This window comes from Bacillus rossius, chromosome 5, assembly GCF_032445375.1.
Source record: "Bacillus rossius redtenbacheri isolate Brsri chromosome 5, Brsri_v3, whole genome shotgun sequence".
Taxonomy (NCBI): Eukaryota; Metazoa; Arthropoda; class Insecta; order Phasmatodea; family Bacillidae; genus Bacillus; species Bacillus rossius.
Window position 1 is genome coordinate 18,658,579 of NC_086333.1, and position 20,826 is coordinate 18,679,404.

The window sequence follows — 20,826 nt, forward strand, 5'->3', positions numbered from 1 at the left end:
TTTTGTTAAGTGAAGATCAGAAAAATATTTACATAAAAATGTGTATTTTCTTGCTGTTTCAGGGTGTTTTGATTGACGCTGCTACTTAAAAACTAAAAATAAAATAATAAAATTGTTAGTCCCCACACTTGCTAGGGAACGTAATAATAATGTTTCAAAGAACATTTTATTCAAATATTTTATGTCCATATAATCAAGAAAATATTTTTTAACAGTTAAATACAAAACTATTATTGTATATTACCTCAAGCAGGATATTGAAAACATACCACCTCACAAATGTCCTCAGTCACCCACCTAACAGTGCATGTCAGTGCGTGCACTGGTACCCTGCTAGGACTGCTGGAACCAGTGACACTCACCCTGACACCACCTCGCCGCGCCGGTTGGGGTAGAGCTCCGGGTGCTGGCCATAGCACAGGTACACCTCACAGATGTCCTCAGTCGCCCACCTAACAGTGCATGTCAGTGCGTGCACTGGTACCCTGCTAGGACTGCTGGAACCAGTGACACTCACCCCGACACCACCTCGCCGCGCCGGTTGGGGTAGAGCTCCGGGTGCTGGCCATAGAACAGGTACACCTCACAGATGTCCTCAGTCGCCCACCTACCAGTGCATGTCAGTGCGTGCACTGGTACCCTGCTAGGACTGCTGGAACCAGTAACACTCACCCCGACACCACCTCGCCGCGCCGGTTGGGGTAGAGCTCAGGGTGCTGGCCGTAGCGCAGGTACACCTCACAGATGTCCTCAGTCACCCACCTACCAGTGCATGTCAGTGCGTGCACTGGTACCCTGCTAGGACTGCTGGAACCAGTAAGTAACACTCACCCAGACACCACCTCGCCGCGCCGGTTGGGGTAGAGCTCCGGGTACTGGCCATAGCACAGGTACACCTCACAGATTTCCTCAGTCACCCACCTACCAGTGCATGTCAGTGCGTGCACTGGTACCCTGCTAGGACTGCTGGAACCAGTAAGTAACACTCACCCAGACACCACCTCGCCGCGCCGGTTGGGGTAGAGCTCCGGGTGCTGGCCATAGCACAGGTACACCTCACAGATTTCCTCAGTCGCCCACCTACCAGTGCATGTCAGTGCGTGCACTGGTACTCTGCTAGGACTGCTGGAACCAGTAACACTCACCCCGACACCACCTCGCCGCGCCGGTTGGGGTAGAGCTCCGGGTGCTGGCCATAGCACAGGTACACCTCACAGATTTCCTCAGTCACCCACCTACCAGTGCATGACAGTGCGTGCACTGGTACCCTGCTAGGACTGCTGGAACCAGTAAGTAACACTCACCCAGACACCACCTCGCCGCGCCGGTTGGGGTAGAGCTCCGGGTGCTGGCCATAGCACAGGTACACCTCACAGATGTCCTCAGTCACCCACCTACCAGTGCATGTCAGTGCGTGCACTGGTACCCTGCTAGGACTGCTGAAACCAGTAAGTAACACTCACCCAGACACCACCTCGCCGCGCCGGTTGGGGTAGAGCTCCGGGTGCTAACCGTAGCGCAGGTACACCTCTCAGATATCCTCAGTCGCCCACCTACCAGTGCATGTCAGTGCGTGCACTGGTACCCTGCTAGGACTGCTGGAACCAGTAAGTAACACTCACCCCGACACCACCTCGCCGCGCCGGTTGGGGTAGAGCTCCGGGTGCTGGCCATAGCACAGGTACACCTCACAGATGTCCTCAGTCGCCCACCTACCAGTGCATGTCAGTGCGTGCACTGGTACCGTGCTAGGACTGCTGGAACCAGTAACACTCACCACGACACCACCTCGCCACGCCGGTTGGGGTAGAGCTCCGGGTGCTGGCCATAGCACAGGTACTCCTCACAGATGTCCTCAGTCGCCCACCTACCAGTGCATGTCAGTGCGTGCACTGGTACCCTGCTAGGAATGCTGGAACCAGTAAGTAACACTTACCCCGACACCATCTCGCCGCGGCGGTTGGGGTAGAGCTCCGGGTGCTGGCCATAGCACAGGTACACCTCACAGATGTCCTCAGTCACCCACCTACCAGTGCATGTCAGTGCGTGCACTGGTACCCTGCTAGGACTGCTGGAACCAGTAAGTAACACTCACCCCGACACCACCTCGCCGCGCCGTTTGGGGTAGAGCTCCGGGTGCTGGCCGTAGCGCAGGTACACCTCACAGATGTCCTCAGTCGCCCACCTACCAGTGAATGTCAGTGCGTGCACTGGTACCCTGCTAGGACTGCTGGAACCAGTAAGTAACACTCACCCCGACACCACCTCGCCGCGCCGGTTGGGGTAGAGCTCCGGGTGCTGGCCATAGCACAGGTACACCTCACAGATGTCCTCAGTCGCCCACCTACCAGTGCATGTCAGTGCGTGCACTGGTACCCTGCTAGGACTGCTGGAACCAGTAAGTAACACTCACCCCGACACCACCTCGCCGCGCCGGTTGGGGTAGAGCTCCGGGTGCTGGCCGTAGCGCAGGTACACCTCACAGATGTCCTCAGTCGCCCACCTACCAGTGCATGTCAGTGCGTGCACTGGTACCCTGCTAGGACTGCTGGAACCAGGAAGTAACACTCACCCCGACACCACCTCGCCGCGCCGGTTGGGGTAGAGCTCCGGGTGCTGGCCGTAGCGCAGGTACACCTCACAGATGTCCTCAGTCGCCCACCTACCAGTGCATGTCAGTGCGTGCACTGGTACCCTGCTAGGACTGCTGCAACCAGTAAGTAACACCCACCCCGACACCACCTCGCCGCGCAGGTTGGGGTAGAGTTTCGGGTGCTGGCCATAGCACAGGTACACCTCACAGATGTCCTCAGTCGCCCACCTACCAGTGCATGTCAGTGCGTGCACTAGTACCCTGCTAGGACTGCTGGAACCAGTAAGTAACACTCACCCCGACACCACCTCGCCGCGCCGGTTGGGGTAGAGCTCCGGGTGCTGGCCGTAGCGCAGGTACACCTCACAGATGTCCTCAGTCGCCCACCTACCAGTGCATGTCAGTGCGTGCACTGGTACCCTGCTAGGACTGCTGGAACCAGTAAGTAACACTCACCCCGACACCACCTCGCCGCGCCGGTTGGGGTAGAGCTCCGGGTGCTGGCCGTAGCGCAGGTACACCTCACAGATGTGCTCAGTCGCCCACCTACCAGTGCATGTCAGTGCGTGCACTGGTACCCTGCTAGGACTGCTGGAACCAGTAACACTCACCCCGACACCACCTCGCCGCGCCAGGTGGGGTAGAGCTGCGGGTGCTGGCCGTAGCGCAGGTACACCTCACAAATGTCCTCAGTCACCCACCTACCAGTGCATGTCAGTGCGTGCACTGGTACCCTGCTAGGACTGCTGGAACCAGTAAGTAACACTCACCCAGACACCACCTCGCCGCGCCGGTTGGGGTAGAGCTCCGGGTGCTGGCCGTAGCGCAGGTACACCTCACAGATGTCCTCAGTCACCCACCTACCAGTGCATGTCAGTGCGTGCACTGGTACCCTGCTAGGACTGCTGGAACCAGTAAGTAACACTCACCCAGACACCACCTCGCCGCGCCGTTTGGGGTAGAGCTCCGGGTGCTGGCCGTAGCGCAGGTACACCTCACAGATGTCCTCAGTCGCCCACCTACCAGTGAATGTCAGTGCGTGCACTGGTACCCTGCTAGGACTGCTGCAACCAGTAAGTAACACCCACCCCGACACCACCTCGCCGCGCCGGTTGGGGTAGAGCTCCGGGTGCTGGCCATAGCACAGGTACACCTCACAGATGTCCTCAGTCGCCCACCTACCAGTGCATGTCAGTGCGTGCACTAGTACCCTGCTAGGACTGCTGGAACCAGTAAGTAACACTCACCCCGACACCACCTCGCCGCGCCGGTTGGGGTAGAGCTCCGGGTGCTGGCCATAGCGCAGGTACACCTCACAGATGTCCTCAGTCGCCCACCTACCAGTGCATGTCAGTGCGTGCACTGGTACCCTGCTAGGACTGCTGGAACCAGTAAGTAACACTCACCCCGACACCACCTCGCCGCGCCGGTTGGGGTAGAGCTCCGGGTGCTGGCCGTAGCGCAGGTACACCTCACAGATGTGCTCAGTCGCCCACCTACCAGTGCATGTCAGTGCGTGCACTGGTACCCTGCTAGGACTGCTGGAACCAGTAAGTAACACTCACCCCGACACCACCTCGCCGCGCCGGTTGGGGTAGAGCTCCGGGTGCTGGCCATAGCACAGGTACACCTCACAGATGTCCTCAGTCGCCCACCTACCAGTGCATGTCAGTGCGTGCACTGGTACCCTGCTAGGACTGCTGGAACCAGTAAGTAACACCCACCCCGACACCACCTCGCCGCGCCGGTTGGGGTAGAGCTCCGGGTGCTGGCCGTTGCGCAGGTACAACTCACAGATGTCCTCAGTCACCCACCTAACAGTGCATGTCAAAGCGTGGACTGGTACCCTGCTAGGACTGCTGGAACCAGTAAGTAACACTCACCCAGACACCACCTCGCCGCGCCGGTTGGGGTAGAGCTCCGGGTGCTGGCCATAGCACAGGTACACCTCACAGATGTCCTCAGTCGCCCACCTATCAGTGCATGTCAGTGCGTGCACTGGTACCCTGCTAGGACTGCTGGAACCAGTAAGTAACACTCACCCCGACACCACCTCGCCGCGCCGGTTGGGGTAGAGCTCCGGGTGCTGGCCATAGCACAGGTACACCTCACAGATGTCCTCAGTCGCCCACCTACCAGTGCATGTCAGTGCGTGCACTGGTACCCTGATAGGACTGCTGGAACCAGTAACACTCACCCCGACACCACCTCGCCGCGCCGGTTGGGGTAGAGCTCCGGGTGCTGGCCGTAGCGCAGGTACACCTCACAGATGTCCTCAGTCGCCCACCTAACAGTGCATGTCAGTGCGTGCACTGGTACCCTGCTAGGACTGCTGGAACCAGTAACACTCACCCCGACACCACCTCGCCGCGCCGGTTGGGGTAGAGCTCCGGGTGCTGGCCATAGCACAGGTACACCTCACAGATGTCCTCAGTCGCCCACCTAACAGTGCATGTCAGTGCGTGCACTGGTACCCTGCTAGGACTGCTGGAACCAGTAACACTCACCCCGACACCACCTCGCCGCGCCGGTTGGGGTAGAGCTCTGGGTGCTGGCCGTAGCGCAGGTACACCTCACAGATGTCCTCAGTCGCCCACCTACCAGTGCATGTCAGTGCGTGCACTGGTACCCTGCTAGGACTGCTGGAACCACTAAGTAACACTCACCCCGACACCACCTCGCCGCGCCGGTTGGGGTAGAGCTCCGGGTGCTGGCTGTAGCGCAGGTACACCTCACAGATGTCCTCAGTCGCCCACCTATCAGTGCATGTCAGTGCGTGCACTGGTACCCTGCTAGGACTGCTGGAACCAGTAACACTCACCCCGACACCACCTCGCCGCGCCGGTTGGGGTAGAGCTCCGGGTGCTGGCCGTAGCGCAGGTACACCTCACAGATGTCCTCAGTTGCCCACCTACCAGTGCATGTCAGTGCGTGCACTGGTACCCTGCTAGGACTGCTGGAACCAGTAAGTAACACTCACCCCGACACCACCTCGCCGCGCCGGTTGGGGTAGAGCTCCGGGTGCTGGCCGTAGCGCAGGTACACCTCGAAGATGTCCTCAGTCGCCCACCTACCAGTGCATGTCAGTGCGTGCACTGGTACCCTGCTAGGACTGTTGGAACCAGTAAGTAACACTCACCCCGACACCATCTACGCGCCGGTTGGGGTAGAGCTCCGGGTGCTGGCCATAGCACAGGTACACCTCACAGATGTCCTCAGTCGCCCACCTACCAGTGCATGTCAGTGCGTGCACTGGTACCCTGATAGGACTGCTGGAACCAGTAACACTCACCGCGACACCACCTCGCCGCGCCGGTTGGGGTAGAGCTCCGGGTGCTGGCCGTAGCGCAGGTTCACCTCACAGATGTCCTCAGTCGCCCACCTAACAGTGCATGTCAGTGCGTGCACTGGTACCCTGCTAGGACTGCTGGAACCAGTAACACTCACCCCGACACCACCTCGCCGCGCCGGTTGGGGTAGAGCTCCGGGTGCTGGCCATAGCACAGGTACACCTCACAGATGTCCTCAGTCGCCCACCTAACAGTGCATGTCAGTGCGTGCACTGGTACCCTGCTAGGACTGCTGGAACCAGTAACACTCACCCCGACACCACCTCGCCGCGCCGGTTGTGGTAGAGCTCTGGGTGCTGGCCGTAGCGCAGGTACACCTCACAGATGTCCTCAGTCGCCCACCCACCAGTGCATGTCAGTGCGTGCACTGGTACCCTGCTAGGACTGCTGGAACCAGTAAGTAACACTCACCCCGACACCACCTCGCCGCGCCGGTTGGGGTAGAGCTCCGGGTGCTGGCCGTAGCGCAGGTACACCTCACAGATGTCCTCAGTCGCCCACCTAACAGTGCATGTCAGTGCGTGCACTGGTACCCTGCTAGGACTGCTGGAACCAGTAAGTAACACTCACCCCGACACCACCTCGCCGCGCCGGTTGGGGTAGAGCTCCGGGTGCTGGCCGTAGCGCAGGTACACCTCACAGATGTCCTCAGTCGCCCACCTACCAGTGCATGTCAGTGCGTGCACTGGTACCCTGCTAGGACTGTTGGAACCAGTAAGTAACACTCACCCCGACACCATCTCGCCACGCCGGTTGGGGTAGAGCTCCGTGTGCTGGCCGTAGCGCAGGTACACCTCACAGATGTCCTCAGTCGCCCACCTACCAGTGCATGTCAGTGCGTGCACTGGTACCCTGCTAGGACTGCTGCAACCAGTAAGAAACACCCACCCCGACACCACCTCGCCGCGCCGGTTGGGGTAGAGCTCCGGGTGCTGGCCATAGCACAGGTACACCTCACAGATGTCCTCAGTCGCCCACCTACCAGTGCATGTCAGTGCGTGCACTGGTATTTTGCTAGGACTGCTGGAACCAGTAAGTAACACTCACCCCGACACCACCTCGCCGCGCCGGTTGGGGTAGAGCTCCGGGTGCTGGCCGTAGCGCAGGTACACCTCACAGATGTCCTCAGTCGCCCACCTACCAGTGCATGTCAGTGCGTGCACTGGTACCCTGTTAGGACTGCTGGAACCAGTAAGTAACACTCACCACGACACCACCTCGCCGCGCTGGTTGGGGTAGAGCTCCGGGTGCTGGCCATAGCACAGGTACACCTCACAGATGTCCTCAGTCGCCCACCTACCAGTGCATGTCAGTGCGTGCACTGGTACCCTGCTAGGACTGCTGGAACCAGTAAGTAACACTCACCCCGACACCACCTCGCCGCGCCGATTGGGGTAGAGCTCCGGGTGCTGGCCGTTGCGCAGGTACAACTCACAGATGTCCTCAGTCACCCACCTAACAGTGCATGTCATAGCGTGCACTGGTACCCTGCTAGGACTGCTGGAACCAGTAAGTAACACTCACCCAGACACCACCTCACCGCGCCGGTTGGGGTAGAGCTCCGGGAGCTGGCCATAGCACAGGTACACCTCACAGATGTTCTCAGTCGCCCACCTACCAGTGCATGTCAGTGCGTGCACTGGTACCCTGCTAGGACTGCTGGAAGCAGTAAGTAACACTCACCCCGACACCACCTCGCCGCGCCGGTTGGGGTAGAGCTCCGGGTGCTGGCCGTAGCGCAGGTACACCTCACAGATGTCCTCAGTCGCCCACCTAACAGTGCATGTCAGTGCGTGCACTGGTACCCTGCTAGGACTGTTGGAACCAGTAAGTAACACTCACCCCGACACCATCTCGCCACGCCGGTTGGGGTAGAGCTCCGTGTGCTGGCCGTAGCGCAGGTACACCTCACAGATGTCCTCAGTCGCCCACCTACCAGTGCATGTCAGTGCGTGCACTGGTACTCTGTTAGGACTGCTGGAACCAGTAAGTAACACTCACCACGACACCACCTCGCCGCGCTGGTTGGGGTAGAGCTCCGGGTGCTGGCCATAGCACAGGTACACCTCACAGATGTCCTCAGTCGCCCACCTACCAGTGCATGTCAGTGCGTGCACTGGTACCCTGCTAGGACTGCTGGAACCAGTAAGTAACACTCACCCCGACACCACCTCGCCGCGCCGATTGGGGTAGAGCTCCGGGTGCTGGCCGTTGCGCAGGTACAACTCACAGATGACCTCAGTCACCCACCTAACAGTGCATGTCATAGCGTGCACTGGTACCCTGCTAGGACTGCTGGAACCAGTAAGTAACACTCACCCAGACACCACCTCGCCGCGCCGGTTGGGGTAGAGCTCCGGGAGCTGGCCATAGCACAGGTACACCTCACAGATGTCCTCAGTCGCCCACCTACCAGTGCATGTCAGTGCGTGCACTGGTACCCTGCTAGGACTGCTGGAAGCAGTAAGTAACACTCACCCCGACACCACCTCGCCGCGCCGGTTGGGGTAGAGCTCCGGGTGCTGGCCGTAGCGCAGGTACACCTCACAGATGTCCTCAGTCGCCCACCTAACAGTGCATGTCAGTGCGTGCACTGGTACCCTGCTAGGACTGTTGGAACCAGTAAGTAACACTCACCCCGACACCATCTCGCCACGCCGGTTGGGGTAGAGCTCCGTGTTCTGGCCGTAGCGCAGGTACACCTCACAGATGTCCTCAGTCGCCCACCTACCAGTGCATGTCAGTGCGTGCACTGGTATTTTGCTAGGACTGCTGGAACCAGTAAGTAACACTCACCCCGACACCACCTCGCCGCGCCGGTTGGGGTAGAGCTCCGGGTGCTGGCCGTAGCGCAGGTACACCTCACAGATGTCCTCAGTCGCCCACCTACCAGTGCATTACAGTGCGTGCACTGGTACCCTGCTAGGACTGCTGGAACCAGTAAGTAACACTCACCCCGACACCACCTCGCCGCGCCGGTTGGGGTAGAGCTCCGGGTGCTGGCCGTAGCGCAGGTACACCTTACAGATGTCCTCAGTCGCCCACCGACCAGTGCATGTCAGTGCGTGCACTGGTACCCTGCTAGGACTGCTGGAACCAGTAAGTAACACTCACCCCGACACCACCTCGCCGCGCCGGTTGGGGTAGAGCTCCGGGTGCTGGCCGTAGCGCAGGTACACCTCACAGATGTCCTCAGTCGCCCACCTACCAGTGCATGTCAGTGCGTGCACTGGTACTCTGCTAGGACTGCTGGAACCAGTAAGTAACACTCACCCCGACACCACCTCGCCGCGCCGGTTGGGGTAGAGCTCCGGGTGCTGGCCGTAGCGCAGGTACACCTCACAGATGTCCTCAGTCGCCCACCTAACAGTGCATGTCAGTGCGTGCACTGGTACCCTGCTAGGACTGCTGGAACCAGTAACACTCACCCCGACACCTCCTCGCCGCGCCGGTTGGGGTAGAGCTCCGGGTGCTGGCCGTAGCGCAGGTACACCTCACAGATGTCCTCAGTCGCCCACCTAACAGTGCATGTCAGTGCGTGCACTGGTACCCTGCTAGGACTGCTGGAACCAGTAACACTCACCCCGACACCACCTCGCCGCGCCGGTTGGGGTAGAGCTCCGGGTGCTGGCCGTAGCGCAGGTACACCTCACAGATGTCCTCAGTCGCCCACCTAACAGTGCATGTCAGTGCGTGCACTGGTACCCTGCTAGGACTGCTGGAACCAGTAACACTCACCCCGACACCACCTCGCCGCGCCGGTTGGGGTAGAGCTCCGGGTGCTGGCCGTAGCGCAGGTACACCTCACAGATGTCCTCAGTCGCCCACCTAACAGTGCATGTCAGTGCGTGCACTGGTACCCTGCTAGGACTGCTGGAACCAGTAAGTAACACTCACCCCGACACCACCTCGCCGCGCCGGTTGGGGTGAGCTCCGGGTGCTGGCCGTAGCGCAGGTACACCTCACAGATGTCCTCAGTCGCCCACCTACCAGTGCATGTCAGTGCGTGCACTGGTACCCTGCTAGGACTGCTGGAACCAGTAACACTCACCCCGACACCACCTCGCCGCGCCGGTTGGGGTAGAGCTCCGGGTGCTGGCCGTAGCGCAGGTACACCTCACAGATGTCCTCAGTCGCCCACCTAACAGTGCATGTCAGTGCGTGCACTGGTATCCTGCTAGGACTGCTGGAACCAGTAACACTCACCCCGACACCACCTCGCCGCGCTGGTTGGGGTAGAGCTCCGGGTGCTGGCCGTAGCGCAGGTACACCTCACAGATGTCCTCAGTCGCCCACCTAACAGTGCATGTCAGTGCGTGCACTGGTACCCTGCTAGGACTGCTGGAACCAGTAACACTCACCCCGACACCACCTCGCCGCGCCGGTTGGGGTAGAGCTCCGGGTGCTGGCCATAGCGCAGGTACACCTCACAGATGTCCTCAGTCGCCCACCTAACAGTGCATGTCAGTGCGTGCACTGGTACCCTGCTAGGACTGCTCGAACCAGTAATACTCACCCCGACACCACCTCGCCGTGCCGGTTGGGGTAGAGCTCCGGGTGCTGGCCGTAGCGCAGGTACACCTCACAGATGTCCTCAGTCGCCCACCTAACAGTGCATGTCAGTGCGTGCACTGGTACCCTGCTAGGACTGCTGGAACCAGTGACACTCACCCTGACACCACCTCGCCGCGCCGGTTGGGGTAGAGCTCCGGGTGCTGGCCGTAGCGCAGGTACACCTCACAGATGTCCTCAGTCGCCCACCTAACAGTGCACGCACTGACATGCACTGGTACCCTGCTAGGACTGCTGGAACCAGTAACACTCACCCCGACACCACCTCGCCGCGCCGGTTGGGGTAGAGCTCCGGGTGCTGGCCGTAGCGCAGGTACACCTCGAACTGCTGCTCCGCGCGGGAGTCGAAGCTGAAGTAGGTCTGGTCCGTGAAGTTGTCGGTGTGGAACTGCACCTTCACGAAACTCGTCTCCGAGATGAAGGTCTGAGGTTGCTCCGTCTCGCCGCAGAACATGCCCGGTTCCTTGCGGTTGCTCACGTCAGTCTTCGCGTTACCGTCCACGATCTGCGCAAACCCCACGCACACATCACACCTCTGGCCACGCCGACAAAACTGCTGCATTCTCTGCATCAGATAACTTGGAACAGGTGTTACGAATTTTATGTAATTTAATATTTCTGATGTTTCCAATTTTGCTATTAATAATTTCCTTTTTTATGCATAAAATACTACTACAAAATATTAATTCAATTTCAAAAACTAATTAAAAATTTTAATAAATATATGTTTTATTATACTCAAATACACATGGTACGTAAACATTTGCTTTAATAAATCGTTTTACAAAACTGTCGGCTATTTGATCAAATTTTGACTAATCCGTTCATGTACTTTCAAATTTAAAACCAATTAAAAATATTTTTCACACGCATTTTATACTGTTTACGTAATTGCATACAAATACATTTAAATTAAGTGGTGTTTATGTTTGTATCAACCAAAAACATATTATATTAGTTTGTTTAATTTTTTCTAAACTGAATATTAAATATTAAAAAATTACTAGAGTAGAAACCATTCATACACCCTCTGTTTTTGTTAGAGACTACTAATACTAATGCCCCTCTGTGGTCACCACTTTTATATTATTTTTACAACCGCTTTGGACACTACGCTGTACGACTCAGTACACCCTGGCTAGGATAATGTCATACTGTTAACTACTTCTTTATGTGTATCACATGTATAAAAATATGCACATGAATGTGTGCACAGTATTCTACATATGTTTATAATTGATATTTACACTCAAGTGTTATTGACCTGTGTTTAAGAATAAACAATACAAATTTTAAATTTTTATCTTATCCTTTGGTAATAATATCACAGTAATAAATACAAAAATATTAAATAGGTTTTTATTTATTGTTTAATAACATTTAAAACATACCTTCATAAGCAATAGGAAAAACATATAACACAATACATATACACAAAACACAACATTACTCTAAAACAATACACATTGATAATCATTTATGACAATAAAACTTACGTTAATAATCTCTAATCATATTCCAAATGAAAAAAAAAACACCTAAATAGTATCACAAGGTAGTTGTAGGGTGGGCGCAAATTCAATAAAATGTTCTGTTGACTTCAGTTGAGCTTAATTAAAAGGGCACCCAATTCTTATTTACTTTTTATAGTTATTTATATTATCTACACAAACCAATAAATTGCTTTCGGTAGAGACACGAGACTTTTTCTTTCCCACTAGGACATAAAACACCTACCTTTTATACTTTCATAAGAGAAAACATGACTTCCTTAATTATGATAAAAAAAATTAAACAATATTCACAATTAAGTTCGTTAAATTATGTAGCGGTGACGAGAGAACCGTTACAAATATTATTTTACAAACTGACCATATGTCCATCATGGCTTACCATAAACACTATTATAAATCTTAATCAAAGAATTTAAATGTTCTTTAAACATTTCCTAGGTGTCCATAGACACGATCTAAATATCAAAAAAATATTATAAACTCATATACCATTCCTCTCTTGCAGGAAACTAGCTAAATAATTTCTATATCGTTGATATTATGTTCACAAATACAGAGCTAAACAATATAAGGCATTCATTTTAGCCTGCCAGTCTCTTTTCTGTTTTTTAATCTTCACCACCTTGTTATTATTTCTGTGAACTGTGATAAACAGGTTTTACGTGTATTTAAATTTGGCGCCTTTTATTTATTACCTCTAATCGATGTGGAAATAAGAAACTATGACATTAAAGCTTTTAATAAAATATAAAAAAATATGTACAGTAAATTGTCAATTTAGCTTAAAAAGTTAATAAAGTCCATCCTAACTAGTAACTACTTTAAAAACCATATAAAACATTTTAGAATATCCATTTCTCTATGAGCTCTGGATTAAACTTCTATGAATAATACATAGAGAAGACATATATTGAGTATCACTGCTTGAATATCGGAATTATTTCTTTCCAGTTTGTGGCCAATGGTAAATAAAATGAATTTATAATCAAACTAAAGTTTTCATCATGTACTGTGCGACATCTGTAGCCTGAAAAGAGGCTCAAACAGAGCTTGAATTGAACGTCATCAGACACTGCAAGGCCAAGAGCCACAGAGAGCAGACTTGACTGGAGATGCGAACAGGCCTCCAGCTGGGTCATGTCACCATGTTTCCGAGCTACTTTCATTTCCTAACCGGCAAGCAAGGCTGTACGTGACTGTACGTGTCGGATGTGTGAAACTAAAGGAGATAAACATAACTAAGAGCGTCTGATTGAAACAGCGCTTGCAAATATTATGTTAAATGATTGAGAAGAGTTGAAGACATGAGTTTTCGACAGAATATAGCCATATAATAACATTTTGTGACAGTAACAGATTAATTAATCTTACGTTCATGTAAATATGATTTTGAACCAAATAGAAAGTTTGAAAAAAAAAAAAGTTCTAAAGGCACAACGAAAACTATAGAACACAAACTAATAACTTGGATCCATTATTTTCTGGTCGATATTGTGTCTATCAACTACACTTAAATCACATGCAATCTTGTCAAAATTCATTAGATCTTTTCTATACGGTCGTTGCCACAGGATCCACTCATGTCCGTGCTGCTCATCTCAGACAGAATCTGATCGGAACCATGCACTCAGACCCTCAACTGATTCAGTGGTGACGATCTTCATAGTGGGGCTAGTTCGGGCGCCCGTGCTATCTAGCGGCTTTTATACACTAACCTGAACTACCATTTTTATAACATCACTCATGACTATAAGATAAAACAAAAGTTTTTATTTCTTAGTCGACATTCACAACATTCAATCTAGCATCTTCAAAAGTTACAGTAGTCCAATTTATACTAAAGAAAGTGTTTCGCTTAGATCGAGAGGGATTTCAGCCAAGTATTGTTTGTTGAATTTAGTTGTCCCATCTCCTTTTATTCTGCTCCTGCTGCGGGAACATGCATTCGAATCCAACTCCAAAGTACACTATTGCGATTTGTCTTGTGATACTTCATCCGAGATTTTACTCTTAAAACTTCCATACTTCCCTTCGGAGCTAAATGTTGTACATAAACTGTGGATTTCTTTCCATCGCAAAGCCAAACATGTCCATGCTTACGTTGGCTTCAATTAAATCCATTTCACCTACAAGCGGATCATACTAACTGTGCCTGAAATTTTGCTTCATTGGCATAGTTCCATGCGAAGTCAATTATCTGACCTCCAGTCAAGTTTAAACGACTCTGGCCTGAGTGAGGGTAAGTGAGCCCGAGGCGTGCCGAGGCTAGTAAAGAATGTTCAAGACTAGTCTCCAGGAATCGAACAGCTCGCCCGGACAGCTATATAAGCGCTCCCAGCGCGGTGCTGTTCACTCAGCGACCAACAGCGAGTCACCCACTAGCGCCAGCACCATGACGTTACTCTGCCAGTCACCCGTCTGACATCATTGCACCAGCCTCTACGTTACGTGAACACGTAACGTAACGTCGTATACGTCGGAAGAACCAGTCGATGGGTTGGCAAGGAAGGGAAAGTTTGGTGGTCACAGTTTTTAAATTCTATGGGCTTGCAAATCGTGGAAAAATATTTGATAACTCTATATAAAATCCCCTTCACCGGTCCAAAAGCTTTAAAACAATCAACCTCCGGGTATTTTCTGCTTGATAGAGAGATCGCACATATTCTTACGATTTTCCTGGAAATTGTTTGAATTACGCAATAAACATTAGTTCTTTATTGATAAGTATGAACAAACTTAAAAACATAAAAACTTTCTACATTTTTACCCTTAATGGTTTTGGTTTATTTAAAAGTTATATATTTGACATAATTACGTGTAGGTACTGTTTTGCATGAATTTTTTTCAATATATTTACAATTTTAATAAAAAGTACAACTGTTATGTTAAAAAATTCTGTACGTTGTATGGATTATTAAAAACTATTATAAATTTTTATTAACATAACGTAAAACATAAATTGATAAAAAATTGATTGCTCCAAAATCAATCGAAAATTTCTGAACTGATTATGATAAAACATTCTTTTGTTATTAAGGTATTTTGCTATCTTAGACACTAAGCGATATATATGTTTTAAAGATTTTTATTTCCTTTAAGATACAATAAAGTAAATTTTAGTTTGAAAAAAAAAGTTTGACGATACTTACTGGAAGCTAAGATTTTAAGAATTATAAATAAACCTACACTGACATCCAATTTAACCATTTTTATTTACTTTATTTCGAAAGAGTGTGTATGTGGAATGTTATGTTTTATAAATAAAAAATAAATGTATTTGAAATTATTAGTACCAGACGTACGCAACTAAGTATACAGGTAGGAAATATGCAATAGATACGTGGTAAAATTTTGTCAACTTTTAAAAAATCTAATGCAATGCGTGTGGAAAACGGTTTAGTTTAATTTTATGACAAACCTATCACGGGAGAAAAATAGAACGGGTTTAAAAAACATTATCGCGAACAAAAACATTATTAGTAATTAAGGTGGCAGGTAATTTTTTATAGTTTAAAAGTTCTGCAAGAATGTTTAAAGGGTTTTAGACTATTAATTTAAATAATAATTCGTAATTTAGAAACTATCAAAGCAGTTGGTTAAGTAATGAACATGTACAACAAATATATTGATTGAAACCGGAACGTTATTTTATATTTAACAAGAAAAGGATAAAATATTTTAAAATATTAAAAAAATATTATTTTCTTTGGTGATAATAATAAAGCTTATAAGATATGAACTCATTTTTACAACTAAACAAACTTATACCACTAATGTGGTAGATGTTTGTTTAATGTAAAAATGAAAGTAAATAATTGAAGATGAACAACTTAAAATAAAAATTGTCTATATGCTACATATTTTAAACTAAACTGCTAAGTTATAAAAAAATTATTTTGGGTTTATAACACAAAGAACAAAACAATAAACCCTAATTATGGGGTTAAATAATTAACATACTGATATTATTACAATTTAATTATTTTTTAGATTAATTTAAAACCTTTGGCATGTAAATTCCGTAATTTTGAAGTAAATTTGTGAAAGAAAAGTCGAGCGAAAATTTTTTTTTTTGTTTCTATTTCTGACGACAAGATTAAGGCTATTCCATAAATAAAAGATTTGTTTACATAAGCGATCATATATTATACTGTGATTTTTACACATTTCACAAACTATAGAACTTTTACAATAAATTAATTTAAATGGAAAAAATATATATAATGATTTATATTTTCTTATGAGATTAATAACAATAATAAGCATTTTTATTGGCAGTAAATGAATTACATGAAAAACAACGTATATTTTTCTAACAATAATAATATAGGGATACTAAGGTTTTAAAGAACTTTTGAATAGAGGTGTTTAAATAATTCTGAAACTCAAAGAGCATTAACGATATACTTCAGTAAACGTGGTTCTGTTAACTGAATTAAAAATCATGTCAAGTACCCTGGCAAATGAACACGAAATTTTCCTGATATTTAATGTTTAGTGATATGCATTTTTTATTAAAAAATTTAATAGCGATTTGGCTCCATCTTATTTCTATGCTTTGCCCTTTAGACGAGACACACCACAAGGATCGAGGATCTATACTAAGGATATTAAATCAGTGGCATGTATACTCTTCAATATGATGCAAATATCTTCTAATTTATTACCTTAAAACATTTATCACACGTTGGTATGCAATTAACTTTTTATTATGAATTTTTTATTTGTATTGAAGTTCATTTTAACTTTTTGTCATCTGTAATATGGATAGGGAGAGCATATGAACTAACTTTTATCCTGCCCAATTAGGTAATTTTTACCAACCTTTTTAAAATTTCTTTTTGGAAATTATAATAAAACATATATACATATATAAAACATAATTTTAAAAAATTGAGCTTTGTTATTTATTCGTGTTATTTTATTAATGGATGGTTAGGTTATAATTGTGAACTAGCGACCCGCCCCGATTAAGCACGGGTGCAATGCTGATACTAAATATAGGTACTACAGAATGTCTTTATATACAACGTTCACAGCTTTTTTGTCATTAGACAATATAAACATGTTTTCTTTAGAGGTTACTCTTGAAAGAGCCACATATAATTGGCCAACGCTCAAATCTAAGCCTGCAGCGTTGAAAGTTTGACCCTGCGATTTATTAATAGTCATTGCAATATAGGCACGCGCCGCCGGCCCCCAGCCGGTACCGCCGCAACCACTATGTCCTTGCATTTTAAATCTGTAATATCTTCGAAAATATTAATTTAAATTACACGCAGTAAATGGCCATATTGATCTATATTAAATGCACAAAGTATGTAAGGTACTTAATTGAATAAGGATTAAAGCTGTATTGCTTTAAATCGCTTCATAAATAAACCATTATTTCTCGTAAAATATAAAGGATAAAAAATGGTTATTGTGGGTTATACCTAAGAGAAAGCCATATAATATCCCGGTTTTTTGTAGACCTTTTTAAGGTTTACAATACTGCATTACATTACTTTGATCTATCTCGTAGGGTTCAGCCATCGTTTGCAATGAAAGAGCAAAAAAATGTGTTTATTTACGACATCACATTAGGAACATATAAAATTATCAGTGTTTCTCTACTATATTATGCATGTATTATACATATAAACCTTCCTCTTGAACCATTCTATGTATTGAAAAAAATCGCATCAAAATCCGATGCGTAGTTTTAAAGATCTAAGCATACATACGGACAGACAGACAGCAGGAAGCAACTTTGTTTTATACTATGTAGTGATGTCATAGCTTACTGTAGGCCATTCAAATACGGTTTTGAGAATCGCCTAGAATATTTAATATAAAATATAATTCAAGGATTCCTTCTCAAATTTGTAAAAAAAAAAAAAAATCTGAAGATCGCACACAGCCTGTGTGCAAACCAATAATGACTTTTTAAAAGTCACGACTCCAGTATCTTCAAGACACAGAGATACGCCAAAAGAGATAATATCTTAATCACGCCTTTACTGATTGTGGCTGTCATTTTACATAACTGTGGAAGGGTTTCTCATATTTTACAACGCACTATCTTGCGCTGTGACAGAATGCGTGCTGTAGCCGAGCTCGCAAGCAGTGGTCCGCACCCATGCTGCAGTGTGCCAGGCGAGTGGCGGATATGGATTTCAATCCCCGTATCACCCTAATTGGTTAAACTTGGCTACGTGATCACGAACCGGCAGCGTTAATCTAATTTCCCCCCATATGCGTATCTCCTCACTACCTGGTATAACGGCTCACTTCTGCCGCGAAACCGTGTAACTTGCTTTTTTACCTAATCCATCATTCACCTAATTTTTAATGACGTGCAATTACCAATTACGTGCCATCTCCTTGATTACAAGACCACGAGCGGAACCGCTCTCGCTTTGTACGATTCTAATAACAGAAGTGGAAAAAAATGTTTGGATGTTTTTTTTTTTTTTGCTAAGAGGGGGTAGAATTTTCAATGAGGGGAGGACGGATGCAGTTTAATAGTGTGGGTACACTCTTTGGTAAGCGCCTGGCTAGCTCATAGATGGGTCCATGTTTGAATAGTGACATGGAATCTCGCCCGTGGGAGACCTGCTGAAGCTACAATTACTTGCAGGCCGGTGTACCCTACTTTTCGCTATGATGTATGTTGCTAGAAACTGTCAACTATGAGAGAGAAACTCCCATTTTTGAGAATGAGACTTAGTTTTATGAAGAGTATTGGGCCCATCCACTAGAAAGTAGACTTCATAATTAGCAGTAGGCTAATAAGAAGTTTGGACAGGCTTCAGGCCATGGATGTGGATAGGGTCATTGACTGACCTCCAGCTTAAATTTTTATTTCACGGCAGCCATCTTAGATGACCTAAACTTTTGACTTTGACATTTAACCTTGACATTAGACCGCGACCTTGACCCAAGCGACCATCTGGGATTCCACTATTTTTAATTTTGCTATTTTGTGTACTAAAACATTCTGCCATTTTATAATCGAATGTCCCTCTATCAAGCATCGCAAATTTCGTTAAAGTCACCGACTTGATGGTAAATCATTATTCTCATAAAAATCTATGAAAAAATTAAAATTTTTTAAACAACATTAAATTGGTATAAATTTTTACATAGGTTAAGTTATCTACATTAAAAATTTAAATATTCATTAATCAGGATTAACTGTATGTACTAAAAAACCTTTTTTTTGCAATAATATTTTATTTTATTTTAGCGGAGCACCTTTTCAAAGAAATGACCATTATTTTAAATAGAGATACAAACTGCATGCAGGTAAGTTCAGGGAAGTGATGTGGCAGATTTGCAGTTAAAACTGCAGAAAAAGGACATGTTAGAATTTTAATACATTAAAAAATGAAATATTAAAACATTTACCAAGTGATAAATAAAAATGAGACATTTTTTATAATGTTTTATATCGCAAGGATGACAAGGTATCTATTTTCTAACCTTGGTATTCAAAGAACTAGCTTTTTTGGAAGATGGTAAACTAACCAAACATATATTGTTTTTTTCTAGCTTTAACATTTACGACCTTATTTTTCTGCGCTGTAGTTTATTAGTAGATATTTTTTGTTATTTATATAAATTATATAAACGATATATTTGTGTATGTATTCATGGACGATTGGCACTCGTCAAGGGCGTAGCAAACAATGAACTGAACTCAATGCTACAAATTTATAGCTTCATTTTAGCCAATCATGTGTTGTAGCCTACGTGTATTTTACTAAAAAAAAAAAATACACTCAGAGCAAACTCAAATGGTCTCGTCCTTTTCAAACGTAGGTTGAACGGAGAAAGAGAAAAAAAAAACCCATAGGAAAACAGCCATAAAATTCAACATTTGTCAGTAACATGTAAACACAGTTTAATGTACATTACGTAAAAAAACTAAACCCAGTATCTCCAGAGTGACGTCACCAATTGTTAGACTGAGACAGAGATATATGCGCAAAATCATACCGTTATAGTTTTACGATACTCTTAGCTAAAACGATTTCTTAGTACAATAACATTATAAAAAGGTTTGGTTATTGGATGCGAGTGCCATATGTTGTTAATCTAATTTTAAACTACAACTTGAGTTGAGTAGCTAATTGAAAAGTTTTCATAACAAACGTATTGGCGTGCCAAACGTAACTTTATAATAATTTAACCATCCTTAAATGGCCACTTATAAAATAAAATTAATTATTGGCTTTCCAATTTGACAAACATTATTTAACATTGAAATGTAGAGAAGCGCAGCGATGATCAATCAGTAGAGAGGCAAGAAACTGTTAGCCAGCCTACATTCATGCGACACCATGTCCGGTCCGGTCTAGGGTTATAACTTAGAATTTTATTTTTTTTTTAAATCGAGCTCTTTTTCAGGAAAGACACTTATATAGATAAACTTTAAAAGTGAACATTATTTAAACAAAAAATGTTCATCCAAACCATAAGAGTGGTTTCCGAGATGCTTAGGTATGTATATATATACACACAAAAGTGCTATATTAATAGTATTTGTTTTAGTTTTGAACCGTTTACATAGTAGTATACTCTAAATTGACAAAGAATATCACTATAAAATTTATTCGATTCAAGTGCAAAATGCAACACGCGACATGCAGAAGTAAAAAGAAAATAATAATAATAATCGTAAAATGAATGACCTTCAAAATTATTTTTAAAATTTCTACGTTAAATTTCGTGTCCTATTTCCGTATTATAAGTTTATTTGCTACATGAGAACACATAAAGTCATTTATGTACACATGTACACATGTATACT

The 20,826-nt window shown here is 46.8% G+C and overlaps 1 protein-coding gene across 1 annotated transcript in view; it reads right to left on the reverse strand.

Annotated features, from left to right (window-relative positions):
* Positions 1–20,826, reverse strand: part of LOC134532219 (cubilin) — a 633,189-nt gene that overhangs the window by 220,260 nt on the left and 392,103 nt on the right. The window contains exon 2 of the mRNA XM_063368639.1: positions 10,770–11,020. Within this exon, the coding sequence (XP_063224709.1) occupies positions 10,770–11,020 (251 nt within the window). The remainder of the gene's footprint in view (positions 1–10,769; positions 11,021–20,826) is intronic.